This window comes from Colias philodice, chromosome 6 (genome assembly GCF_061535455.1).
Source record: "Colias philodice isolate Cphi_HAF_F1 chromosome 6, ilColPhil1 Martin Lab GWU primary, whole genome shotgun sequence".
NCBI classification, from domain to species: Eukaryota; Metazoa; Arthropoda; class Insecta; order Lepidoptera; family Pieridae; genus Colias; species Colias philodice.
This window is the reverse complement of record NC_143091.1, coordinates 9,041,397-9,068,106: the sequence shown is the minus strand read 5'-3', so window position 1 is coordinate 9,068,106 and position 26,710 is coordinate 9,041,397. Positions and strand designations below refer to the sequence as shown.

General features: G+C 34.0%; 1 protein-coding gene across 5 annotated transcripts in view; it reads left to right on the top strand.

Annotated features, from left to right (window-relative positions):
* LOC149487937 (insulin-like receptor) overlaps positions 1-26,710 on the top strand; it is an 80,009-nt gene that overhangs the window by 27,217 nt on the left and 26,082 nt on the right. For all 5 annotated transcript variants that reach the window (XM_089696658.1, XM_089696654.1, XM_089696656.1 and 2 more), the window contains exons 3-6: positions 21,436-21,610; positions 22,823-22,934; positions 23,314-23,445; positions 24,634-24,772. In XM_089696658.1, coding sequence (XP_089552784.1) covers positions 21,436-21,610; positions 22,823-22,934; positions 23,314-23,445; positions 24,634-24,772 — 558 coding nt within the window. The remainder of the gene's footprint in view (positions 1-21,435; positions 21,611-22,822; positions 22,935-23,313; positions 23,446-24,633; positions 24,773-26,710) is intronic.

Genomic DNA, 26,710 nt, shown 5'->3' with positions numbered 1-26,710 from the left:
CCTTTACTGACACCCCGTAAAATAAAGAAATTGTTGCCAATCACCTTTGCAATCTATTTGGTTTCATTAACTTTATGTTCGAAGATAATTTTTTTTCTAGTAGTTACACGCGTATTTTTTTCGTTTATTTTCCATATCGAAATCAAATGTTTAAAAATACGAATATTTGCACAAAACTAAGATAAAAATAATCAATTAACAAAAATATTAAATTTAATGAAGTAGAGCAACTTTCACTTCAGTATGAAGGAAAATCGAGCGTAGAGCACACGTCAGAACGCTCCGGCCCAAGGAGCGCGACTAAAGAAATTCGCTAGGATTTTTCCTAATTATTTTAAATATTTTTTTAATATTTAAAGAATTATCAAAATTCAAAAAAAAAATTTTTAAAGGATTAATACTCATTGGTCTTCAACCAACTCGAATAAATTAATGGAAAAAATAACTTTTAGCAGTATTTATCAATAGATTTTGTAAGGCAAAAAATGGGAAATTTAATGAATTTATAACGTTCTAATTAAGAAAATCATAAGTTTTTCGGCAATTGTATTCAGCAGTTTTTAATAACGACTATATAAGGATAATAATGTGCTGATCAGATTGTGTAAATTGTAATCGGTTGCAACGTAGTGAGTGCACAAACTTAGCTCGAAATGTCTTTGGGGGAAAGAGACTTATCTTGAAGGCCTGATTAAGGTAACATAAAGTAACTTTATAAATGTGAAAAAATTCACGCGCATTGCGTATATAACACTAATTGATAAACAAGAAAAAAAAATTCAGTTTATCATTTCATTAGCCGGGAAAAAATTGTCAAATAACTTGTTGAAAACGCAATTTTGCTAGACTGCAGCCTTAAACACAGAATCTTGTAATTTGGTACGAAGAAACGTCTTATAACGTCAGTTAAACGAAAAATTGTGAAAAGTCATCGAGATAGTATGTACTACGTACTAGAGAGGCGATCGCTACTACACTCTCTTTAACACGAGCTAGAGGTAAGAATCACAAGTCTCTTTAGTCTGTGTCGGACTGTGCCCCCCGCTTGCCGCGTCAACACGTGTTATTGCTCTGTTCAAAATGCCTTCGTGTTTGCTTAGATATTGTTTTACAAGTTCCCATAATACAAACAAAGCCCGAGGAGTGACTTTTCACCAGTAAGTTTCCTTATTATGAGTAAGTCATGCATTTTACTAATATTGTTATCATTTTGCGAAAAATCACCACGCGTTCTGCGTTTCGCGCCATTTTTCATAGACTAACAGCACAGACGTGACACTATCGATGAGTCTGTTAAAAAAATGTAACTGGATTTTTTTAACTATGTATATATACTAGGAAAAAAGATTACCGTGGTGTAGTACCTAAATATTTATACTTTTACCCGACTACGCAAAGTAAAACGGTAGGTTATATTAAGTAATATTTATTTATTTACCTATTTTTATTTATTAAAAAAAGGTTAATCAACAGTTGTTCCAATAGGATTTATAAATTATTATGCACAACAATTACAAATAAACACAACATTCACAGAAACTAATACAGTAAAAGTTCCTTAATCGCGCTTCCTTTATTCGTGTTTTCACTATTCGCGGATTAAAAAAATGCGACCCAATTTCTATATTCACGACTAAAAATTTTTTTTATTCGCGGATTTAATAAGTACATACATAATAATAAAATTATTCCAATAGGTAGGTATCTTACCCAATATCCTTGTCAAATGGAATAATAAGAAAGTAAAATAGATCTTATTACAAGTTTGCCTAAAGTACATAATATTATGTTCTTAAATGATATCGCCGAGGCCTTTGACACAAGCCGCCTTTGTCGCAAGCCACCTCTGCGGCGATTGATGTTTTTGAGAATGTAAATAAACAGAATGGAAGCAACCTTATAACTCAATAAATAAAGTATATTTTTAAATGTAGTTCCGTTTATAGTAAAAGCCGCTTTGCGTATTTATTGTTTCGTCTTTCACATTCGTTACAAAAATTGTGATCGAGTAAGGGGGCGTCCATAAATTACGTGAGGTGTTTTTTAAAATTTTCTGCACCTCCCTCCCCCCCTGGTGAGATGTCGTGAGAATTTATTCAACCCCTCCCCCATCCTCGAATCTCACGTGAGATTTTTCAAAATGTGAGTTTCTTATACGTAAACGCCATCAACATTGAATCATCGTATCCATTTAATTAGGGCTATTATAACTAAACCAATACTCCAAAATTCGATTACATCATGAAGCAAAAACTGATAAAACTATTGATTACTACACAAAACGACAAAAGCTTACTAAATTGATATTATTTAAAGGAAATTAAAATACATAGTTTAATATAAAATCCTCGTTTTATTAATTCCCTAGTATCAGTACCACCAGATAGTACCGAGTAAACAGATTGCACAATGTGTCGCATCTGCACGCATTGCTTAATCTTTGAACTTGAAGCCACGCATCGCTCGTTCCACACGTACCCCACCACATCGGCCGCGCGCAATGTTTTTGTTTGGAATAACCCCTCTAGTAGTACATACTATCTCGATGTGAAAAGTGTAAATTTAAAGCTACAACTTATAAAAGACTCGCAATTGGCCGGTTTTTTAGCTTTATTAGGTACTGAAAATGTTTCGTCCAGTACACAGTGATTGTTATCTGTTAGATTGAGCATGTTATATCTAAATGATAATTCTCCTGAAGGATCCTGCAATATGTTAAAGTAAGATGTACCTGAAAAAGGAATCAAATAAACTAAATCGCTACACCATCATCTCATGCATTATAAGCTAGTAAACTGCCTGATGTAATTACATATTTGGGTCGTCTCTAACTCTCCTTATAAAACTTTTAACACACTTAAAGGTAAGTTTACAAAATTAAAAGCTATTAAGTAAAAACATAAGAATTTGTAAAACTAAGCTTATCGCTTTTGCACGCCTCATAAGCGAAGCGTTGAGGTGGGTACTACTGTCACTTCGCGCAAAACTTCTGATTTTTCAAACTTAAAATGTCTTTATGTATCATACATTGCACTTGTAAGATAATACATACACACACATATTAAGAAAAAACACTATTTTTAACGTTCATGATATTTTTGATGTCATTTTTGTTATTTAAACTAGTTAAAAAACAGTTTAAAAAAGTTCTGTCTTGGACGTCCGTGTGTCTGTATGTGCGGATCCTTTTTCTTGTTAACACGATAGCGACCGAAATACTTTACTAATCGAGTCTTTTTTTTTCTCTTACGCTTGAGTATGCTCAGGAATAGAACCCTTTCATTTTTCAGGGTCTGATTCGATGTGGTTTAATTGTTATTAAATAAACAAAAATAATAATTAATAAATATTTATTAAAAAAAAATTATGAGGCGTGCACTTTTGGATTTTCCAAATTTTTCTTCAATCGACTGTGAGATCTTTATATTCAACATTTGGGTTTATGACTTCCGTAAATTTTACTCTTACAGCGAGAGGACAAAATCACGTATTTGTGTCTGTACTGGTTATTTATATTAAATAATGAGCGGCTTCTACATAAGCACAAATAGCAAGGCTTGAAATGACAGATGGTGAAAGAAAATAGACGGTTGTGCGACTCGAAGTTAATTTTGTCTCGCCCTATATTCAAAACAATAATAAGATTTGGGTCAAGAGATTATACCTAATTGACCTACGTCTACTAGCTAGTAAACATAACACTTAATGAAATCAATTTTTAAGTATCGTTTTAACATGTAACGGTAATTTGATGCTAAAGTTTTCCTGCTATGTACTTAAGCATTATATTATTTTGTCCTTTCATCGTGATCCAACAATTCTTATTGCTAAACATCGCAATGAAACGGGTGACAGCTGAGATCTTACTAGAAAAAATGAGGCGTAGTTCTCTTGATGTATAATTAAAGACGTATGCTGAATAGATGACGCAGGGCAGTCACAGGCCAATAAGTTAACAACCTTAGTCGATAATTCGCGAAGGTGCGCGGTCGACGGCCGAACCAGTCATCTTTGCACGTTCCAATTAGTACAACTGGGTACGTAAGACGTATTTACAGTGGGCCCCCAGTATGAGCCTCATCGTCGGAATATTTATGCGAATGTACTGGCCAATGAGCCCCGTACCAGCTCAACTACATCTTTAATAGCAACACCATTGCTAAAATCTCCTCACACTGGACCGATCTCCACCTGAACGCATGCAAGAAGTTCGCCTCATTTTGCTTTTGCGTTCAATGTCAGCGTATCGGCTAATTTTATCATGATTCGCACACGCTACGTAACTATCTTGTTTGATGAGGCTAAAAGCATGTTTGTTTTGATTTCTCTCGGCACATAATAATGTGTAACGTTACACAAGGACAGGCGTATGACGATTTATTATAAGGATTATTTATAGTAACTAGAACTGTGTATTTTAAGCGGCGAACTGAAAACATTAACATCTTCAATGTACCTACGTGTATGTTCAAAGTTTTGTTAACATTGATTTCACAATCTGGTGTTTATTTGGCGACAGATACGTAACGTACGTAACAACACGGATCATTTTGGCCCTTAACATAGCGACGTTACGTTCGTGATATACATATTGTGTTAAAAATATGTATTGTTAGTTCATAATATTAATCTGAGAATAAGAAAACGTAAAATAGATTAAAAAAATTTGGAAAATCCAAAAGTGCACGCCTCATAATTTTTTTTTAATAATTATTTATTAATTATTATTTTTGTTTATTTAATAACAATTAAACCACATCGAATCAGACCCTGAAAAATGAAAGGGTTCTATTCCTGAGCATACTCAAGCGTAAGAGAAAAAAAAAGACTCGATTAGTAAAGTATTTCGGTCGCTATCGTGTTAACAAGAAAATCCTCCGCACATACAGACACACGGACGTCCAAGACAGAACTTTTTTAAACTGTTTTTTAACTAGTTTAAATAACAAAAATGACATCAAAAATATCATGAATGTTAAAAATAGTGTTTTTTCTTAATATGTGTGTGTATGTATTATCTTACAAGTGCAATGTATGATACATAAAGACATTTTAAGTTTGAAAAATCAGATGTTTTGCGCGAAGTGACAGTAGTACCCACCTCAACGCTTCGCTTATGAGGCGTGCAAAAGCTGCTGTGTCGTAAGTACGGAACTCTTCCCGTGCGAGATGGACTCGCACTTGGCCGGATTTATTTAACTAATGACTATTCATAACTATTTACATTAATTTATGTTAAATTTTGTGTTATTCGTCTTGAAACTAGAATTTAATTTATTTTTTCAATTGATAAATAATATGTAACTCATGTAAGTATGCATTGTATTTACACAGATTGTAATAAAATCATTGTTATGTCAATGTCAAAGGTGTTTATAAATCTAGTTAAAATAAATATGTTACACTTTGTAAACAATTGTTCTTTTACAATGCGTTAAATCGTCATTTTCTGTTTAATTTTCGCCTGAAATAAATAACCTTGTTTCATTTACCAAATTATTGAATATAGGAATTATATTATTGTGAACATATTATGTACATTTATATTCTGTACATATGTACATATGTACATGTATATTGTATGATACATCACCTGCATGCATAATGTTAAATGTTTAATTTCGGTTAGCAGATAATATGTATAACCTAATAAAATGCAGCCTCCCTGTAATAAAGTAATCGTACTTACACATAAAAGGATATCGCTGTAAAAATTAAATGATAAGTCGCATTTAATTTCCGACAAGTTAAGTACCTATTAATTCGAAAACAGCACGCGCCACTTACGGAGATGGGGAAATAAATGGGTTCGTAGGCTGAAGGTATCAGTGGGTGTCGGATAGCGGGCGCGGAAACGTCAATTACCTACATCTCGTTCGAGCTATATGTCAATGCGGCGTGATGATGGACGAACAAAATGTTTACGTCGCTATTTCCGCAACAAGTGTTGTTTTGCAGAGAGAGGCCCAGGCGGGCGATCACGTCGCGACTCGCGCCGCCCGACGCGCGAGCGCCTCACACACACACAGTACTGGCCAATGGCTATTATCGCATCACCAATTTTGTTTTGTTATTAATTTATTGTATTTATAGCTTTGTATGTGTGACACATTCGAGTTTTGTTTGTATATTTAAACTAGGTTTCCGCCCGCGGCTTCGCCCGCGCAGTTAAAGAAAAACCCGCATTTCCCGTTCCCGTGGGATTTCCGGGATCATTTTCCCGGGATTAAAAGTAGCCTATGTCCTGTCTCGGGTATCAAAATATCTCCATACCAAATTTCATGAAAATTGGTTCAGTAGTTTAGGCGTGATTAAGTAACAGACAGACAGACAGAGTTACTTTCGCATTTATAATATTAGTATGGATTGCGGTAAATCAACTGGTATAGTGGTAGTAAGGTAATAACTACGTCAAGATATTATGTTTATCAAAATACAATATCATTCGTTCGAGTAGGGATAGCGTGGTTTACATACTTGTATAACTTATATATAAATTACCACACATTACCAGGTTGGTACCTATGTTATTGAAAAAATTCAAATCATGTTATGTATGAAACAATGATTTTTTCCTCGTCGCCATCTTGTAGATATCTTTATAGTTTATCGTCATCTTCATATTTGAAATTGACAATGCTTTTGATGTTAAATTTATCGGTCTTTTTATTTACTTGGCCTCCCACTTTATGGTGTGCTATTGCGTCAAATAAAATGATCGCGTTATACGTCATGCAGTGTGCAAATATACCGTATATTTCGCGTCACTATGTAGCGTTGCCATTTGAGGAAATCCTATTTTTATAATCTTAATTATTATCGATATTTTATCGCTTTCGCACACGTCGGTTTATTTAGTAGGACTAGTTTATTATATTATAATAGACGGGTTTGTACACATTGTTTTTGTTAACATTTCGATACGCATTATACCTACCTATATTTGCGCCACAGATTACTTTACTTACATCCCGCGAAAGGCGGTCGCAGGTCGTGGAGTCTAGCGGCGCAGTGAGAGGCTAGTACTGAGCAGCAATGTGCAATGGGCTGCATTCCGAAATCCGAACGCATTCCTCAAGCCTCAGAGAACGACCTAGCAGCGGCCTCCGCGATAACCGCAAATACCGCTGGAATGATACAACTACATTGCCGATATTCTTGCCGCTCGCCGGTATCGGCACCGCGTACCGTGTGCCCGATCGACATCCGTCATTGTGCGCATTCGGAATGTCGCACACATGAATGCACTGCCCACTAAGCAATCATATCGATAAGCTTTTTGTAAATCCAGTTACGCTCTACATATAAACAAATATTTTTCGCAATGTTTGTTTTGATTTCATAAACTACATATTTATCACAAACGAGTAGAAGTAGAAGCACATGTTCATATAAATTGGGGAATAAAATTTCATGTCACGTAACTAATACGATAATTTTAATAGCGAGCATGTATGGACTTATAGGGAAATATGCACAATAAAGTTGGAATGTGAAGAGTGAGATAATCTCGCTCTATGCGCTTCCGGGTCGTCGAACCGCTGCGGCCGCGGCGGCTTTTATTTTCAATAGACAATTTTTTAAGTACTAGTTTCTCGGTATGGCTTGTTGAATTAATTTGATGAAGAATCATCGGTATGTCGTCGGCGGATAAGCAACCGGCCGCAAGTGAGTCACCGCGCCTGCCGCGGGCCGACCGCCGACATAAACAACGCGGAGTTACGCCTCCGAGGCCACCGCGTGCAAATAACTCCTCTCGTGCCTGTTTTGTTTGAAGCTAAAATTAAACAAAACACTCAATTATTTTTAAATATCTTCATTAATAGAGTCAATGATAGCGGCCCGAGATTCGTAGGTCTCATTATTCTGTAACGCGAACCGCAATCGAGTAGGCGTATACGATCTAAAATTAGAATTTATCTCACTGATCATTTATTTATCTGTAGATGTCGAGAGTATCTATTCATCAGTAAACAAGATATCTCGCGCTAGCGTAAACAAAAGGTGTTATTATTTTAACGGAAGCGAGGAATATTCAATTATATTTCATAACAGAATACTTATTGTTCTCGTAATTAATCATTAATTGCTTTAATTAAAAACGTCTATTTATATTTGATATAACTTTTATATAAAATACCTTTATATTTAGAAAGTGAGGGGGCTACATTAAACTGCGAATTCATTGTATCTATCACAGCTAAGTTCGTATTAGGTTGAATAATGCCGTAATAACGTCTCATTGTGCACGTTGCGCCGTGCGCGTAAATAAATTGTGTCTGGGAAATTGGTGTGTAGGTTCACAGGCGGGTCACGTGCGGACGCCGTCGCACCACTTTTATTACATTCCCCGAACAAATATCCCCGACGAAAAGCCTATTCCGCATCGGCATACATATTGATCAGCGCCGTCATACTCCACTAGCGACTCGATTCCAGCAATGTTTTTCATATTTAAATTCAAGAGTTATATTACCCTATAGAAACTTACACTTAAAACGTTCCAAGAACGTGACCTAAATCTTCCTTTCTGTGAAGAAACCACTTGACATACGAAACGCCATTCAACTTTAATGTAACCATAGCTTAATTTGAATGGCATATCTTTGTAAAAAGTATAATGGAAAATAAAGCTCCACGAATTTGTATTTGGTAGTGCTTCTGCGTAGAGATTGTTATCGCAGTCACATACTTTGATATCGGCCCGAATACTTTGAGCCGCGTTCCATAAATGGACCGACAAACACAGACGACTCTGCCCAAATTCGATTTCAATGTGTTTTCAATAGACACTCGTTTCGGGTATGTTAATTTAACTGTATGTTGTCACATTAAACACATATTTTATCGTAATTTGTTCTCTGGCTTTTAAGGTTGTAAATAAAGCTCAATAGCTCGCTCGTCGGAGAAACGAATAACGTTTGTATATATTTTTTTCTTATATTTTTATTTTGGTACAATAAATGCTTACAAGTTATAGGGCTGCTTTACATGTAATGTAATAGCTGAACCAATCTCGAGGCCGCATTTCGGCTCTAGTCACTAGTGCGACCAGTTTTCCATTAGAACATACCGCACCAGTCGTATTTTACGATCGTGATCCGAATACTTCTGGGCGGCTTTTCCTTTCTTTATTATCAAATTACCATTATTTGAACTCGAACAACGCTAACGTACGTATTATTGGAGTGTACGTGTATATTAGATACAAATTACAACATAGTCACAATGTAACGGTGTTTAAATTGTATTGTTAATTGCACAGCTAAGTCAATGTGGATAGACTTATCATCAATGTAGAATGCTAATTTTATTGATAGTGGAATGTATTAAAGATTGACTTGGAATAAACATTGCCGTTTTCATGACCCTCGTTTAACTCAAAATTAATTAATAATTACAAATATAGTTCTCAGTTGTATGTTTTTCCACAATTTTTTGTGGAACACAAGTATTTTTTGTGGAATGAGCATTGTGCATGTTTATGTATGATTAGAAAATGTAAACAATTTTTTTGTGCACGTTGAAAATAATTTAAATGCAAAGGATCTAAAAAAATTCAAAATTATTTTTATTTATTCATTCATAATTATCACATGCCAAATTATGTAACGTCACCTGTACCTTTTAATACGTTTTCACATCCTGATACTGCTGAATGAGGGTCTGTATTTCAAAAGTCACTCAATAAAATTATTCTCCTATAATTTTTATAGTGGTATGGAAATAATAGTGTTCAATATATATTGTTGACATTGAATGGAAAACCTAAGTGACCTTCCCATTCATTTTTCCTCGGATATTGGTTGAGATAGTTTTGAAATACGTGTAAACCAAATGCTCAACAGGGCTCTTATTTTATAATTAAATGCATCATCAAAAATTACACAAGTTTTTAATACACTTAAGAAACTAAATGTCCTTTTTGTCTCTTGATTCCGAAACATATTTCATTAGCATTTGAGTCCATTCATCTAACATGGTAAACAAAATTTAGGTTAGCAGGTATTTATTGTAAATTGTAACATCTATGAAACGTACATTTATTTTATACTAGCTGTGCTCCGCGGTTTCACCCGCATTGCTCCGTTCCTGTAGGTCTTAGCTTGATGATAAGCCTATAAGCCTTCCTCGTTAAATGGGCTATCTAACACCGAAATAATTTTTCAAATCGGACCAGTAGTTCCAGAGATTTATTGAAAATGCTCGATACCCTATATTTGTCGTATAAAATCTGTGTATAAAATATATAGCCGGGCGGCCGGCGGCCGGTGCCGCCGCAAACGCTACGTCCCGCAATTTTTAAATCTATAATAATTAATATCTTCAAAAATATTCACTTAAATCATACGGTGTAAAGGGCCATATAGATCTATATTAAATGAACAATGTATTCAAGGTATTTAATTGGTTAAGGATTAACGCTGTATTGGTTAAAATCGCTTCGAAAATTAGCCATTATTTGTCGTAAAAAGTAAATGACAAAAAAAAAGTTATTGTGGGTTATCCATAAGAGATAGACATATACCACCGCGGACTTTTCTGTAGACCTTTTCAATGTGTATAATACTTAAGTACATTATTTTGATAAAACTCGTAAGGTTCAGTCTGCGTTTGCAATGTAAGCGGAAAAAAATATACTTTTTTACGACATCACATTAGAAACCTCAAAAATAACAGTACTTCTCCACTATTTGATGGATGTTATTATATAAACCATATAAACCTTCCTCTTGAATCACTCTATCTATTTAAAAAAACCGCATCAAAATCCGTTGCGTAGTTTCAAAGATTTAAGCGTACAAAGTGACATAGGGACAGAGAAAGCGACTTTGTTTTATACTATGTAGTGATTAAACTTTAATTATTCTGTTATAGGATATGTAATTTATTCAATACTAGCGACCCGCCCCGGCTTCGCCCGGGTGCAATGCTGATACTAAATACACTACAGAAAAACTGTGAAGGTTAATATATAAAAACATAGCAGCCCGCTCCGGCTTCGCACGGGTATAAAATAGATAATAGGGCGGCCAGCCGGTACCGCCGCAAACGCTACGTCCCGCAAATTTTAAATCTGTAATATCTTCGAATATATTCACTTAAATCATACGGTGTAAAGGGCCATATAGATCTATATTAAATGAACAATGTATTGAAGGTATTTAATTGGTTAAGGATTAATGCTGTATTGGTTAAAATCGCATCGAAAATAAGCCATTATTTGTCGTAAAAAGTAAATGACAAAAAAAAGTTATTGTGGGTTATCCATAAGAGATAGACATATACCATCGCGGACTTTTTTTTGGACCTTTTCAATGTGTATAATACTTAGTACATTATTTTGATAAAACTCGTAGGGTTCAGCCTGCGTTTGCAATGTAAGCGGAAAAAATGTAATTTTTTTACGACATCACATTAGAAACCTCAAAAATAACAGTACTTCTCTACTATTTAATGGATGTTATTATACATATAAACCTTCCTCTTGAAACACTCTATCTATTAAAAAAAACCGCATCAAAATCCGTTGCGTAGTTTCAAAGATTTAAGCGTACAAAGGGACATAGGGACATAGGGACAGGGAAAGCGACTTTGTTTTATACTATGTAGTGATTTATAGAGTCCAATATAAAGGCGGTATATTTTTATTACTTAACGTTTAGATCAGACCTTCACCAAAATGATGTTGTATTTACTATGGCTATGAAATGTTGTTATCGCGAACTTTAATGCGTTTATTTATTTGTTACCTTCGTTCATTAGTAGATATGCAAATTTAATTCGCCTTGTCTATGTTGTCGTTTAAAATGGTAAAAAACTAAGGTATTCGAAGGCAAGCGTTTTAATGTGGAATATTTTTCTTTAGCAAAATGTTTATAATCTTTAACCCTTTTTTTCGGAGAAGTTGTTTTTGTTTTCGTTTCATATTATGTGACTATTTTTTTTGTTTATAGATTAAAGACGGAGTATAGATATCTATTTGATAATACACAAGATACAATTTACTTAGGTATTTTATATTGTGTAGGTACTATAACGCCCGTAGCACACCTCCGCTGCAGAACTGTAACAGCGGAACCGCAGTAGTTTCGCTCTGTCTTGTCCCGTGTACGAGAAGCGAAACAGTAGCGAAACTGCCTGTTCTAACACATACATCTAACTATTTTTTATCTCTTTCTTCGCGCGGTTTCGCCGATCTCTTCTAACGCCAGCCACACTACCGCGCTCACGCCGCTATTTGTTTGCGGTGCCGCATTGTTTTCGCGCGTGTTTGTCAAAACCGACAAAAATAAAACGCGGAACTACATTGTTTTTGTAAAAGAGTATGTAAATCATCAAAACTCTGTGGGGTCATTCTAAAAATACATATGTATATGTATAGAAACGATCTTCATGGGACTCGAGTTCTTTACATAGTAGGTTTTCTCCTAATTTCTTTCTTTTTTTATTAATCTCATGCACCCAAATTCTACGAGTTTTATGTCTTTTCAAAGTTAAAGTCCACAATAATATTTCTTCTTCCTCTGACTCCGATAACGACGACATTTCGCTTTGATCGTTGCTTCCGGACTGACTCGCATGAGGTTTCGCCGATGCCGGTTCCGCTACTCAAACTACACTTGATCACAGCGGAATTCATCTAGCGGTTCCGCGGTCATGGTTTCGCAGCGGAGGTGTGCTACGGGCGTAAAATACCTTCATACGATAAAACCAATGAACACCATAAAACCCATGTTTTCCTTTCCTATCTTAGCTAGGAAACTCTCATTACGATGACGTATTAGGTTTATTTGCATGTTCTTCTAGACACGACTAATTTGAACAACCATTCACAATTAAATATTCACCAAAAGGTGGTGGTAGTTCCTAGTAAACAAAAACATTGAAATCTAGGTTGGTTAATGGTAATTAAGATTCGTTCACAAATAAATAGGTAGATATGAAGCAAAACAAGTTACGCAAGCATGATAACAAGTAACAACGCACACGTTTCGGTGTACTCGCCGCGTTGCCTCATGTAGAGTTAAATAATTAATATGCGGTGGTGTTTTACCGGCCAATACACTGAGAATTGACTGTAAAGAATCTCTACAAAGTAACTTTCTGTCACTATGTCCCTACGTAGGGTCAATCTTTAACACTACGCAATGGATTTTGATGCTGGTTTTTAATAGATAGAGTGATTCTCGAGAAAGGTTTTAGTATAATATCATTAATTGGGTTTTGACAAAGCGGGCGAAGCTGCGGGCGTATCGCTAGTTAATAATGTACTAACTATACAGCCTCTTTTTATGGAGAAGTTGTTTAAATTGAGTCATAAGGAATTGTAATAGTAAACAACTGTAATTCCTTGCGTTTATTAGCCCTTTATGTCCTTAATTTACATATCGTAATGTACTGTTCCATATCTTACGTAGTCGTTTATACGGGAAAAACGCAAGAAAGAAGCTATTTAGAAAGAACGTGAAATGATATTTAAAACAGATTGTTATTACAGACAAGGTAGCGACGAATTCAGTTTTGGAAAATCCAAAAGTGCTCGCCTCGATGTCTCATGTTATTGTACATGGTCGCACGGAAACGGCGCGGCCGGTCATATTTCCATCAAAGTTCAACGACTTTCGTTTTAAATGTCTCGTAAACAAATTATTGCAATTTTGGATTAATTTATCAATGAAATCTTCAGATTGGAATAGTTTGTTGACTCATTTTAGTATAAATAAATAGATATTTAATTCGAATTTTTGGAAATAAATCAATATTTAATGGTAAGGTAAGCTCATGTGTGCCGTGTGATATAACAACAATACGGAATTCAAACCTGAAAGTGAGAAGAAGTGGTTAAATATGAAATGTAACCTAATTAAGTTTCTTCTTCATTAATTACCATCACATTATTTTTTATCCCTATATTTTTCGCGCATTTTTATGGCAAAAAGTATTATACCTACTTCATATTTTATATTATACAAAAAGGATTTTATCAGTGATATCTTTTACCAATTACCCGATGAAACATAAATTTGCAAGTTTATTATGAATTTAAATAATACTTTAACACATTTTTTATACAAAAGAAAATTATGATAATTTAGTGGAGTTTTTTACGTCATGGTTTTTATTAGTGGAACGTATGTTTGACTGCTATCTATACGTATGTCGAGTATTGAATATCGATAAATAAGTCGTAAATTTGTTTACGATCTAAGAGACATATCTTTTAAATAACGGCATATAATGATTGGTCATTGTCTGAAAAGAGTAGGCAAGTGTGGTGATAAAATAGATTGAAATAAACATATTTTTTTTGTTAATTATTGTTGTCTATGCTATAACACACAAACATAAACAAGTTTGAAGACGATATTTATTAACCAGTTTAAAAAAAATGTCTCCTCATATTATATTATCATATTATTAATTATCGTGATTAAATATGTAAATGATATTAATTAATAATTATATTAATAAAAAAAACGGTTGACATTAATCAATACCTAATCTCACTGACTCATAAAATACCATTTAATCAAGTACCATTTTTATCATTTTATTTTGTTGACGTCCATTAGCTTAATTTTAAAACGTTCTATGCAATGAACTGGATTGCGATCAGTAAGTTTGGTGGATGTTATTTGCATTTATCGTAACATGTAGTGTGAATGGACAACAACAATAACACTGAGCGCACCATGTGAGCGACCATTGATGTCTTCATTCACAGACCGGATGCATAAATCAACGTAGTGCGACGTAGCGTGGCCATGGGTTACAATGCGTATCATTCTAATTTTTTTAAGTCTTTACCTGATGTATATGCTGAGAATATTCACATTATTTAAATATGTACGTGTATTATCCGGTTGTGTACATGTAATGAAAATAATTTGTTATGATCGTAAGCTTCGTCACTTGTAACTTTCCGTCCTCGTGCCGCCATAATATAGCTTCCGTTTTAGTCTTCATATTTCATTTATCTGTTGTACAATTAAGTCGAGCGATATATGAAATACATAAACTGAACGGTGGATAATCGATATCAAAGGACGGTGTAAGGTGTTACTGTAAATAACAGAACGTGTAGGTGGCCCGCCGTTATCTAAATTCCACGAACAAGTTAATCTGCGTGGAGCAATGCCGGGATCAGTTGTTTACATTTACCGGACATCCGGCGCTGCCGATGTAACTGCGAATGCTTCGAACACGTGACGACACGAATATTGTGCACACTGTATTGTTAGTCTAAATGCAGGATCGACGCCAATTATATCCGCAGACGCGGCTCTATTTGCAGTGAAAGTGCAGTGAGTCAACTGTAGTGTCCGAAATAGTAGCCGCCGTCGGCTGCGCGGTGCCCAACTGAACGACTGTTTTGACAATTTTTGCTCATTAATGATTGCGTTAATTAACACTGCCGAATCGGTTCAAACCGATCGCAAACCACTTATAGATCAATCTAGAACTCGCGTGGTATTCGATTAATTGTATCCGCCTATACCGCTGATTGCAGTGTAATTAAAATGTTGTGGTTATTTTATATGTTTTGTTTATTTCACAACATCGCTGTTAAATATAAAAGTTATAATTGGCCTGTCGCTTGATATAATGTTTGCACCTGTGGTTGTGTTTATCAACAATTTTTCAATGTCTAGCAAAATCCTTGATATAGTTTAAATATAGGCCAAGCTAGTATACATTTCAACGTTATTTTAAGTATACCGATTATTGCTTGTATAAGTATAATATGTAATGTGCACTAAGATTATTTATTTTCTCTAAATCTGCTTTTTCTGAAGATATTTCCGAAAAAATTTTGACTTCAGGAAAAACGTTCATTCAGACAGATTCGTTTCAGACCGATTGATCTTAATTTTGTAGTTTAAGTTACATGAAATGAAAGTTTTTTCAACGTGAAAACTTAACGCATATGTGAGATTAATAAATTATAATTTATCATACATATTAACTGTTTGTAACCTTTGTACACTATAAAGGAGACTATTTTTTGTGGGCCCACCAAGACTCGGTAACGTATAGTCATAAAAAAAAACGTGTAAAAATATAAAATTATATTATGAATTTTGTAACTTCATTGTTTTACAAACGAAACCGGAATCATGAAATCGAATTAAAAAGCCTTATTTTGATATCATCCCTGCTGTAGTGTGCTGTCTATAAACCAAGAACAATGGCCAACATTAAAAAACTGGAACGAAACGTTTTTATCGATAGAATGAAAATAAAACCAAAAAGCGAAAAAAATTGCCTTCAATAAACCACTTTAGAAACTGTTTTTATTCTTATTTATATGGAAGAATAAGATTGATAGCGATTTTAAATCCTGTCATTTATCAAATAAAACAATTTGTTTCTACTGAGCTAAAAAGCCGTGTAACGAAACGTTATATTATCTATTGGCTGCTTTGACGGAATAATATGTCAGATTCCTCCTGTCGTAGCCCCCTGCGTCAATGTTTGCAATGATGAATGAATGTAAACAATGTTTTTTTTTACCTATTTAAAAATGATATTGCTACAACTTAAGAGCGTTTAATATTACAATTGAACATGAATAATAAAATGGCTGTGCAAATGGATACCTATCCTAATATTATGTACCTATTTATTATAATATTAGTCATAAAATGTCACGTACCTAAATACCTACATACCTACTTAACTAATAATTTCTTATTGAATCAGTTTTCCCAATCACTAAAATCGCATCAAGGTCCAGAAACTTGAGGTAGGTACACCCACTTATATCTATTTTCTATAATATTTATAACCAAATCGGGTCTCTGTGTTTGTGGTACCTTCGTTGTGTCTGATTTCCGAGCTTTAAATCGTGATAATGTATATGATGTTTTCTAATATTTATTTATTCATTTATTTAAATATATTGTACCCAATGATTCGGATGGGTCACACAAGACAAATCGCTCATTATCAGTTAGTTTTTATGTAGTAATGAGGTGAATGTTTGCACACGTATTTCTAAAGATTCCGGTTAAAACATGTAAAAGTAATGTCACCACTGTAATCTGGGGACTTCAAGGAACAAATTAACACACATTTCATTAATATACGCTAAGAAATTGAGATGGGCCTATTCTCCAAACAAAAAAAATCGTCTCCTTTGCGTAATTTGTATTTACAACAAGGACTTAAAGTACCTATAGACGATTGTAATGGCGTTCCCTTTACTTATCGTTATAATCTTGGCAATTGGCATGCTAGATTATTCCTAACGTTGTTTAGTGTTTACAATACTCGTTTTACCTTCACATACCGTTTTAGATCGACTTATGTGTTCAATTGGAATGCATTCTCTAGCATTATGGCCAATGGAAAAACCCGAATACCAAATAAATTACCTAACATTAAACGCCCGTTTTCAATAAGTTTGCAATAAAATTTTTATTATACTTTTATGTGTTTTGGTAATTAGCGAATGTATCCAATCAATCTCTGCGAAACAATGTTATTAATGAGCAGGAAAAAGATTATATTGAGCAGTGCGCCACAAATCTATCAAGAAAGAGTGATAAACAACGTAACTTCCTTGTTATTTGTATGCTCATAACCATTTATTCAAAGAAGATTTGTGTGCTTTTAAATGACGTATTATTATCGTAGTTACTCTCTTTATTTGATGGGAACGTTGTAGAACATTACAGTACATACTATCATTCTATCCATTCAGTTATAATAAGAATGGTTGTTTATCGTGCAAAATGCACTGACGTAAAGTGCATCATTGCACTAACACGCTACATCTACTACGTCGGGCGCGATGACGCAACTCGTTTATCTGATGAACGAATATTGAAACGCGCGCTCAATGACTAAGGTTTTATACAAATTTATAGTAAAACATTACAAGTCCACCATTAATCGAGCCACGACCTGTACCACAAAATATTTATGTGGTTCTACTCGCCAAGTTTCGGGTGTGACCGAATAGAGCTTTTACACGGACAACTGAAAAGTTTTCGTTGCATTGTGAAATTGTTATTTCGTGGTACAGAGGTGAAGGGTGTGGGTTTTTGCGGGTGGCGTGGAGGCTGTAGTAGAGACGTAGTAATAAGCGCGGTGAGGAGAAGGGGCGAGGGGTTGAGGTCTCGTAACGTTCGATATTTTTTTTTCCGCTATTAAAAATAGATTTAATAATGGAAGGCGGAAGGTTTGTATCGACGTTCGCGTTGGTGATACATTGAATAGGTAAGTACTCGTTTATATACGTAATAAGGACTATAGGTATATTGGAGCATATTAAATTTGTGCTGTCGTATTGTCGACATGATTACCATTATAATTGTTCACTTTTTAAAACATTAAATTTTATTCTATAGCTTAACCGAAAAATAACCACGTGATTAACGTAAAGCGTGGTCGGAATGCTGAATAGCTGCGTAATATGACATTCAATGGCATAGTACGGCGCCGGCGTCTAACTTCTAAGGTTTTAATTACACGAGGCTATCAAATAATCAATAGAATGGATAACAATCTGTCGTATACCTGTAAGGAGTACAATAACACAGCTGTACACTATAAATATCCGCTGGCTTGAGTGACGGGGGGTTCGCGGCAGCCGGGGGAGGCGGGGGAGGAGGGGGCGATCCGGTAGAGTTCATTTGCATTACAATGCACCCAGTGCAACTTGCCGTACGCTAACTATTCACACGATACGATTGTCGTTCCTTTCTACGCATTACACTATCATTTTACAGTCACGTTCATGGCGCCATCTAGCTCAGATGAGTACATAAATTTACCATTGTTTGCAAATCAAAGCTCAAATATTGAAATGAAATTCGCTATTTCGCATATTTGTTGTAATATTTAATTCATCACCCGACTGTCGGTTATTCATTGAACCGGTTGTAAAACAAAACAACTCATACGCAGTGCGCACATTTTGTTTTCATTCACAATCGAACCGTCCTTCAGAAACGTTGACTCAACCATATTTGACTCATTCAGATTTTAATGGCGTCGTAATATTATTTGAAAATAACGTATGATGTTTAAGTCAATTTATTCTCAATATCTCTAATTGTGTCGTTGATAACTTTACTTTCTGTAGATTTATTTATGTATAATTCCTTTTATATTATTAGGTTGTTAAAGTTGACTGTAATTTTGATTACAATAATAAATCATTATTATACGAATATCACCTTTTTATATGGCTAACATTTTATGATAGACGTACCCAAATGGGTAAACATTATTTTCCTTTCTATTGTTTTTACGATTTGTTTACGATACGACGCCATTTTAATACGCCCTCCCGCGCTTTCCTCGCGCATGCGTACCAAACTGTCCAAAGTTGGTACTGCTTACTGCGTACTGCGTACTGAAGCCGGCATTGATATAAAACTACCTACGTAGTTTCTTACAACGCAACCTTGCGGGCTGCGGCGTTCTACAATTAAGTAAATTATGTACTAAAATCTAAATAATGATAAGGAAATGATAAAAAAAATCCAATAGTAAGATGTAATGAAAGATCAAAGAATAGTATCTAAAAATATTAATATGTATTAATTTTCTTTTAAACCTTATATAAATAATGTTTTTTTTTATTGTTGAACATGTAATTAATTATGAGCTTGAATAAGAAACAAAGTACTATGAAGGCATTCCGTTTAACCGAGTATTATTTATCCGCGCAGCGATACGATTACAATGTTAATTTTAATTAACGTTATTCGCACCACGCCGCCTTAATCGAAATAGCGCTATATTTTATTAACACTTCAAAGCGTGCCCATGTTCATGTACACCTGACATGCCAGTGAAATAGTAATTGAAATGTGTTAACGTACTATACGAGTACATTACGTAAGCCTTCCGCGGAGTAGTCGTAAACTTATAGTACTCTACACTAACGAGGTTTTCAGCTTACTCGTATTTGCGACGCAAAACGCGGAGCTACTATGATGTTGTATTACTTTCAATGTATCAAGCATATAATCTTACCTACATGGTTTTATAACACTGTTTATGTACCTGGCTAGTGCTTGTATTATGATTAATATTTTAGTACTTACTTATATTTGTATACGTAGTATATTATTATTAGTCTGTGCTTATATAATATTTAGCTAAACAAGGGGACATATTGTAGACTTGATTAAATAAAGTATAAGTAAGTACCTAAATTTTCATTCAGTTTTTTTATATATGTATATTATTTCAAAAAAGGTAAAGTATATACATAATAAAATCGTGTATAAATGTTATTAATACGTCCTAAGAATTGACCGAAGATAATTCAAGCAAATACCGTACGAGTTTTTATTACTTTACATTTTATATACCTCGCAGAAACTTATGAATAACACGTGTAGTTGCCCTAGAAAAAGTTCATAGGATGTTCATAATGAATTAGCGAAAATATCCATCATTACCAGTAGGTAATTAATAACTAATTTTCAGAAACAATGTCGTCGCATGTGGTCTTCGGAACACCGTGGGAGACCATTAACAAATAATCGAATGGCGTGTAGAACAAAAACAAATTAATTCCCACTAATTAAATCATTAGATTATATAAAAGATCGTTCGCTTTTTGTAGCGAATTGCACACTCGTTACTTCCAATATCTAGATAATTTTGAACTTTTAATAATCATAATTTTTAGTGCAGTTACAAATCATTTAGGCCTTAGGGGTTAAAGTTGTTGCATTCCTCATCGAAATAGTGAGCTTTTGTCGATTTCTATACCTCATTTTATTTCGTCAGTAATTAAGATTTATGACATAATTTAATTAACATATATATTAACACTTAAGCAATTTAATCTAAGCATATAAAATAAAATAGGCATAAAATAGGAATAAAAAATATATTTAATTAAAATATATCCGTGCAAAAATCACACTATTCATTCCATAAAAAGTAATAAACATTCTTACAAATGAAGGATGTATCATATAATTATTGGAAATAATCACTTATAATACCACAAGAGCTTCAAAATTATCGGGTATTTTCCGATAGGTTCGTTGCAAACAAATGAAGGAGTCAAGTTTTTAGTCAAGGTTAAAAAGTCACGAGCGCGAAGCGCGAGTGATTTTTCCTGAAAAACTTGACGACTTTATTTGTTTGCAGGGAACCTTGAGGGAACTGCCAGATAATTTTGAAGCTCGTGTGGTATTCGGGAGATTATTTTTCCGTCCCAAATGTCGGCTAATAATTTCACAATTGAATTGAACCTGTCAGTTTGACGTCAACGACCAGAGAAAATTTTCAAAAAATTATCAGTATAATACCATGTAGGTTGTACCACGTGACGTCGAATGGTGCAATTCTATTGGTCGATATTTGGGTCGGAAAAATAATCTCTTTTAAACACACGACTCCATACCTATTGTCTCTTCGAACTCTTTCTTAATACCATGCATATCATTGTTACAGTATGTCCCTCAATCGACATCAGGAACAACCTGGAGAAGACGAAGAAGCTCCAGGAGTGCCGCGTGATCGAGGGGAACCTGAACATCGTTCTGATGGAGCACGTCACACATGCTTCCTTCGAGAATTTCTCTTTCCCCCATCTACGTGAGGTCACCGGATATGTTTTGATTTATAGGTAGGCATTGCTAATTAATAATTATAAAGAGGGAATAAGGTCATATTGTTCAGCGATAGACGGTGGATAGGAACCTATGTTGATGTTCAAAATTTGATAGGAAATGGTACTGGGATTGTCCTGTCTGTAGTAATATCTTTCGTAGTAGAGTCGAGGAGTTGAGCTTATGTTGCTTTAATTGCTGAATTTGGCTTTATAGATCGCATATTGCAGTATTGGATTTCCATTTTGTAAGATTAGATTAAACGGATATTCATATAAAACATAATTGGATAATGTGCCGAATATGAGTTTTTAAATTTTAATTGAATCATAAATTAGGTATACATGTAGAATTAATTAAGTCTTACGAATATAAATATTGCAGCGTGTTGTTTTTGTTTAATACACGTGTAAAGAAAAATTACGCTGCTAAATATTACATTTCGTTTGTGGTAAAATGTTCTCAAACATAAATGTTATTGAATTTGTAAGGAAAACAATATTCTACATTCCAATGTTCTTTATTTATTTAATACGTTATCGATTTTTTGTGATCTAAATTCCTCGAAAGGGCACATTTTATATCTTACGATATATAGCCGGAAACAAGACCGTAAATAAGTTTTTTGAATACATATCATAAATGTTAAAACTACAATTCTGTATGTATACGTCTGTGCTACTCGGTAAAGATACCGATAGTTTTCAAATGATAAAATATTTTCTAAATAGGAAAAAATTAATAGTTTTCTAATTCAATTGTAAAAAACAAACGATAAAATCTTTTCTCTTTATATATAGATTAATACTATCTAATTAACGTTTTGTCTAATATAAATACAGATATCATGAAAACATGATATTTTTAATGCTGCATAGGAACTTCCTGTCTGCATGTGTTGTTCTATCACTAGAGATGATAAAAATAAGATTTTTTTAACTACAATAATTGCCAATACTCGCTAAACGTAAAGAATCATTTATTTAGAAATACTTGTTGCTTCGTATCTCAAAATAATTAAAAAATTTAAATAAAAAGTGATAAACACGCTTAAACTCGTAAAATTATGGTGTTGTCAACAAACCTGTACAAAGTATGAATTAAATCTGTCCGTGTAAAGTGGGTCTAAATCTAGTAAAGGACTAGACAGTTACAAACATACAGGTGAAGCTAATAAAAGCATGTAAAAATTTAATGTGGAAAATATTAAAATCATGCCTGAATTTCAGACTACGGCGTTTGAGAAACCTCGGCGACCTGTTCCCAAATCTGTCCGTGATACGAGGCCTGCAGCTATTCAAGGATTTTGCCCTCGTCATTTTTGACAATGAAGGTCTCGAGGTGGGTTTAAGTATTACTTATCTTGCTCTATCTGGTGTAATGCAAGATTTTACGTTGATTTGCATGATAACGTTTTAGAATTATGTACGGATTCTAGTTGATTTAGATTACTGCAATTTAAAAGTGACTTTTTACCAAATTCGTTGTTACTTTTAGATACTAAATTAACTGTTTAATATTTATCAATTTCATTAAAATTGGAATTTAATTTAATTTCATTAAATCATTTGGATTTTGTGTCTAATTTTACAAAAATTATAATTAAATTATATTAATTTTATATTTGCTTCGCTGCTTTTTTTTATTGTCCATTTTATGTTTTGTAATATCGATATTGTTAGTTTAAAGTTACTTAAATTAACAAAAACTTCCCTTCCAGTCCCTAGGTCTCCGTTCCCTTTCTCGTATCGAGAGAGGAGCGGTGCGGATACAGAACAACGACCGGCTGTGTTACGTAAACACCATCGATTGGTCCAAGATCGTGGCCAAGACGGAGCATAATATTATTGGGGTTAGTATTTTGTGTTTTGTAAATAAATAGGCCATAAGGTACATGCAAAAATAGATAGACAATTTTTATTTTTCTGGAGTTTTTCGTAAGTACTTACTTGATTCTCTTTTCGTTTGATCAGAACTCAAGCAGTGCAACAATTAAAACTTCTCATTAAATAGATGTGCGTTTTATTTAATTCTTAACATCCTCAAATGTGGAATTTAATAATGCTTATCAGATTTCGTCTATTTTTGGCAATTTTCAATTCTCAATCTAGATACCCTAATAAGTTTCATAAGCGATCAGACAGCAAACGATATTCGACCAGACAAGCGATTTCACGAAACTTATACATATATGGAAAGTTTATAGAATGTTTGCGTACAAGTTTGTTGGGTTTCACACCCCATTTTGGGCTCTTAGTCGTATTACAGCGTTATTGCGGGTTGCGATCCGAGACAATATAACGCGCCTACCGAAACTCGTTTCGCGGACCGTGGGATTTCTTTCATATTAGTTCCGTTCTGACTACAGTTTAATATGCACGTATGAGGAATGTTGTTCGCACATCGCCGACACTCTCGTGGAATGCTGTTTTCTTGTAATATGTTATTGATATTAAACGTTTATAGCCTATTCAATTTAATGGTTCGAAGTGGTTTTCTCTGATATGCAACTGTATATTTTTCATTTGATTTTTATTGGTTCGATTCTTAATTGAATCATAAATATTTATAGTAGCTGGAATTAAAAGATTTATTTCTAATCAAGTATGTCCCCAATTTCCTCATAACTTAAGAAATTTGCATCTACAATAGAGTCGGGTGATTTCTAGCTATTAGCGAGATAGTTTTTACTTAAAGTGAATTAATAATTCACTCTTTATAATGAAAATAACAACTTTGGCCGAAAAATGTTGAATAGAGCTTTATGTTTTGTCATTGCATCAGAGTACCACTAATACCTTTTCAACCCTTGTACGAAAAACTACAAATACTGGATATCATATTATGTAAACCTTGGTTTACTACCTGAATTATTACCTGAAATAAAACATATTCCGGGATTTATCATGACCGAGCGAAAGTTGCGGATTCGAATCGCCAGCACCTTGAGATCAAAATTTTCCTTTTTAAATTTTCAAACATTTTAATAAAACACTGCAGTAAATTATACTATTTTATATTTATTATTTTACCATTGCAGTCGAACTACGACACGCGGCTCTGCGGCCTGTGTCCGCACGCGCAGAGCCGCATGAAGGACCGGCAGGACCACATGCAGTGTCCCGCGGACTCGTCCGGCCGGCTGCTCTGTTGGGACGAGAATAACTGCCAGAAGCGAGGTGAGTGTGGCGTGGTGGGGATAGAGATGTTGTTTGATTTTTTTTGAGGGTAGTTTTGTTGGATTAATGTGACAATATTGTAAAGCTTTTGGCCCAATATTTAGTGCGTCGGTGGTATCTTTTTATAATAAAATGTATTTGTCATCCTATGTTTATTTATACTATCGTTTCGTATTTATACTATCGTATTTATACTATCGTTTAAACTGACATGATTAAAAAGAGCAACTATGGAGTTTCTTGCCGGTTCTTCTCCGTATAGATACTGCTTTCCGAATCGGTGGTAAATGTTGAAAATATGTAACTAATGACGTTTCAAAAGTGCTTCTAGAAGAAGTCTAATTGAATAAATAAATGTTTGAGTTTGAGTTTTAATTATAATGTTTGAAGAAATTCATTGAGGGACTTAAGATGCAGTTCCAGAAATCGATATTGTGACGCCGAAATTTCATTCATTTTACCATTCAAATTATAAAATAATAAAGAATCGTAGTTACTTAATATTAAATGAGCTCTTATTCTTTGTATTGAAGAAGTAAGTATTGTAAATAAATCATTAAAATCATTTATCAAAAGGTGTTTGGACGACTTGTTGAAGTTATAAATAAGTTATAAAATATTACATACATTATTTCATCGCATTAACCTATTTGTTATAATCATTAAATGTATTACTTTTTGTTTTACATAATATTATGATTATCGCATGGAAACTTGCACGTGCTTGCAAATGCAGTTCAATTTCTTATTGCGGCAATACATATTATTTTTTATACCACCATAAAAAATACGACGTTGCGGTCGGTTACTACGATTTAACGTACACTATCTACTATGTATTTAATACGACACACTACACATAGTTGCTGTATAAAATATTAATTCTCGGTAATATAGGAAACGAGCTGCAAACGCGCTTTTGCGTTTTTACACGCGTAATAATTGTATAAAAATAGAAAAGAGCTTATAGCTTATAGGGTATAATTTTAATTGGGAAGTTGTGTGGGAAGTTGTATTATAAAGAAATCAGAAGCTACATAAAATTTCTCATAATTTCATAATACTTCAAGCATACACATTATGATGTTTATTCGCTCTATTTATAGCAGTATTCTATTATAATGTGAACCAAAAATAGCACACAAATGTATTTCCTTGAATGTAGCTATCAAGAAAAATTTATTCATAGTATCTGTAAAAAAGCATAATTGTACCAAAAACAATATTAAATTTACATACGACACGTGCGTAAATGTGGATGGCTTTATTCGCGTCGTAAACAATAATAACATGAGGCTACATTTGCATTAGCACGATTACATTATGTTATACAGTGAAACCTGGTTAAGTGAGACATCAAGGGACCTGCAATGTCGTTTCACTTATAGAGGTATTCCACTTACCCAGTGTCTCAGATATACAGGTATAAATAAATATCTGTCTCATTTACAGAGGGGTGATAACGATTGTAGCTTTCGTTTTGACATTTTTCAAATAAACATCTGTATGATAGTAAAGCGAAACTAAAACTGAAGGTAATTGAAGCTCAAAATTTGTACTTACGTACTTGGAATTACGTGTGGAATTTGTGGGTTGAGTAAGAATGAGTAAACAAACAATGTTATCTCAGTTACAGAGGTTTATGCATATAAAATTTACTCGCTGTCTCAGTTATAGAGGTAACTATGATGATAAATCGAAAGAACAAATCCCAGATATAGAGGTTTACCTCGTCCCACTAACAGAGGTAATTCAGTGCCAAAGTGTTGGGACCTCAGCATGAGTTCCAGTTATGGAGGTTTCTCACTTATCCAGGTCCCACTTAACCAAGTTTCACTGTATTTAGTAAGCAAATAAACTAAAAAGGGAATATTAAATGAAATACGTATTTAAGATGAAACTGATTTTAAAGAATTCCGCCGATCGCGGCTTCGCTTA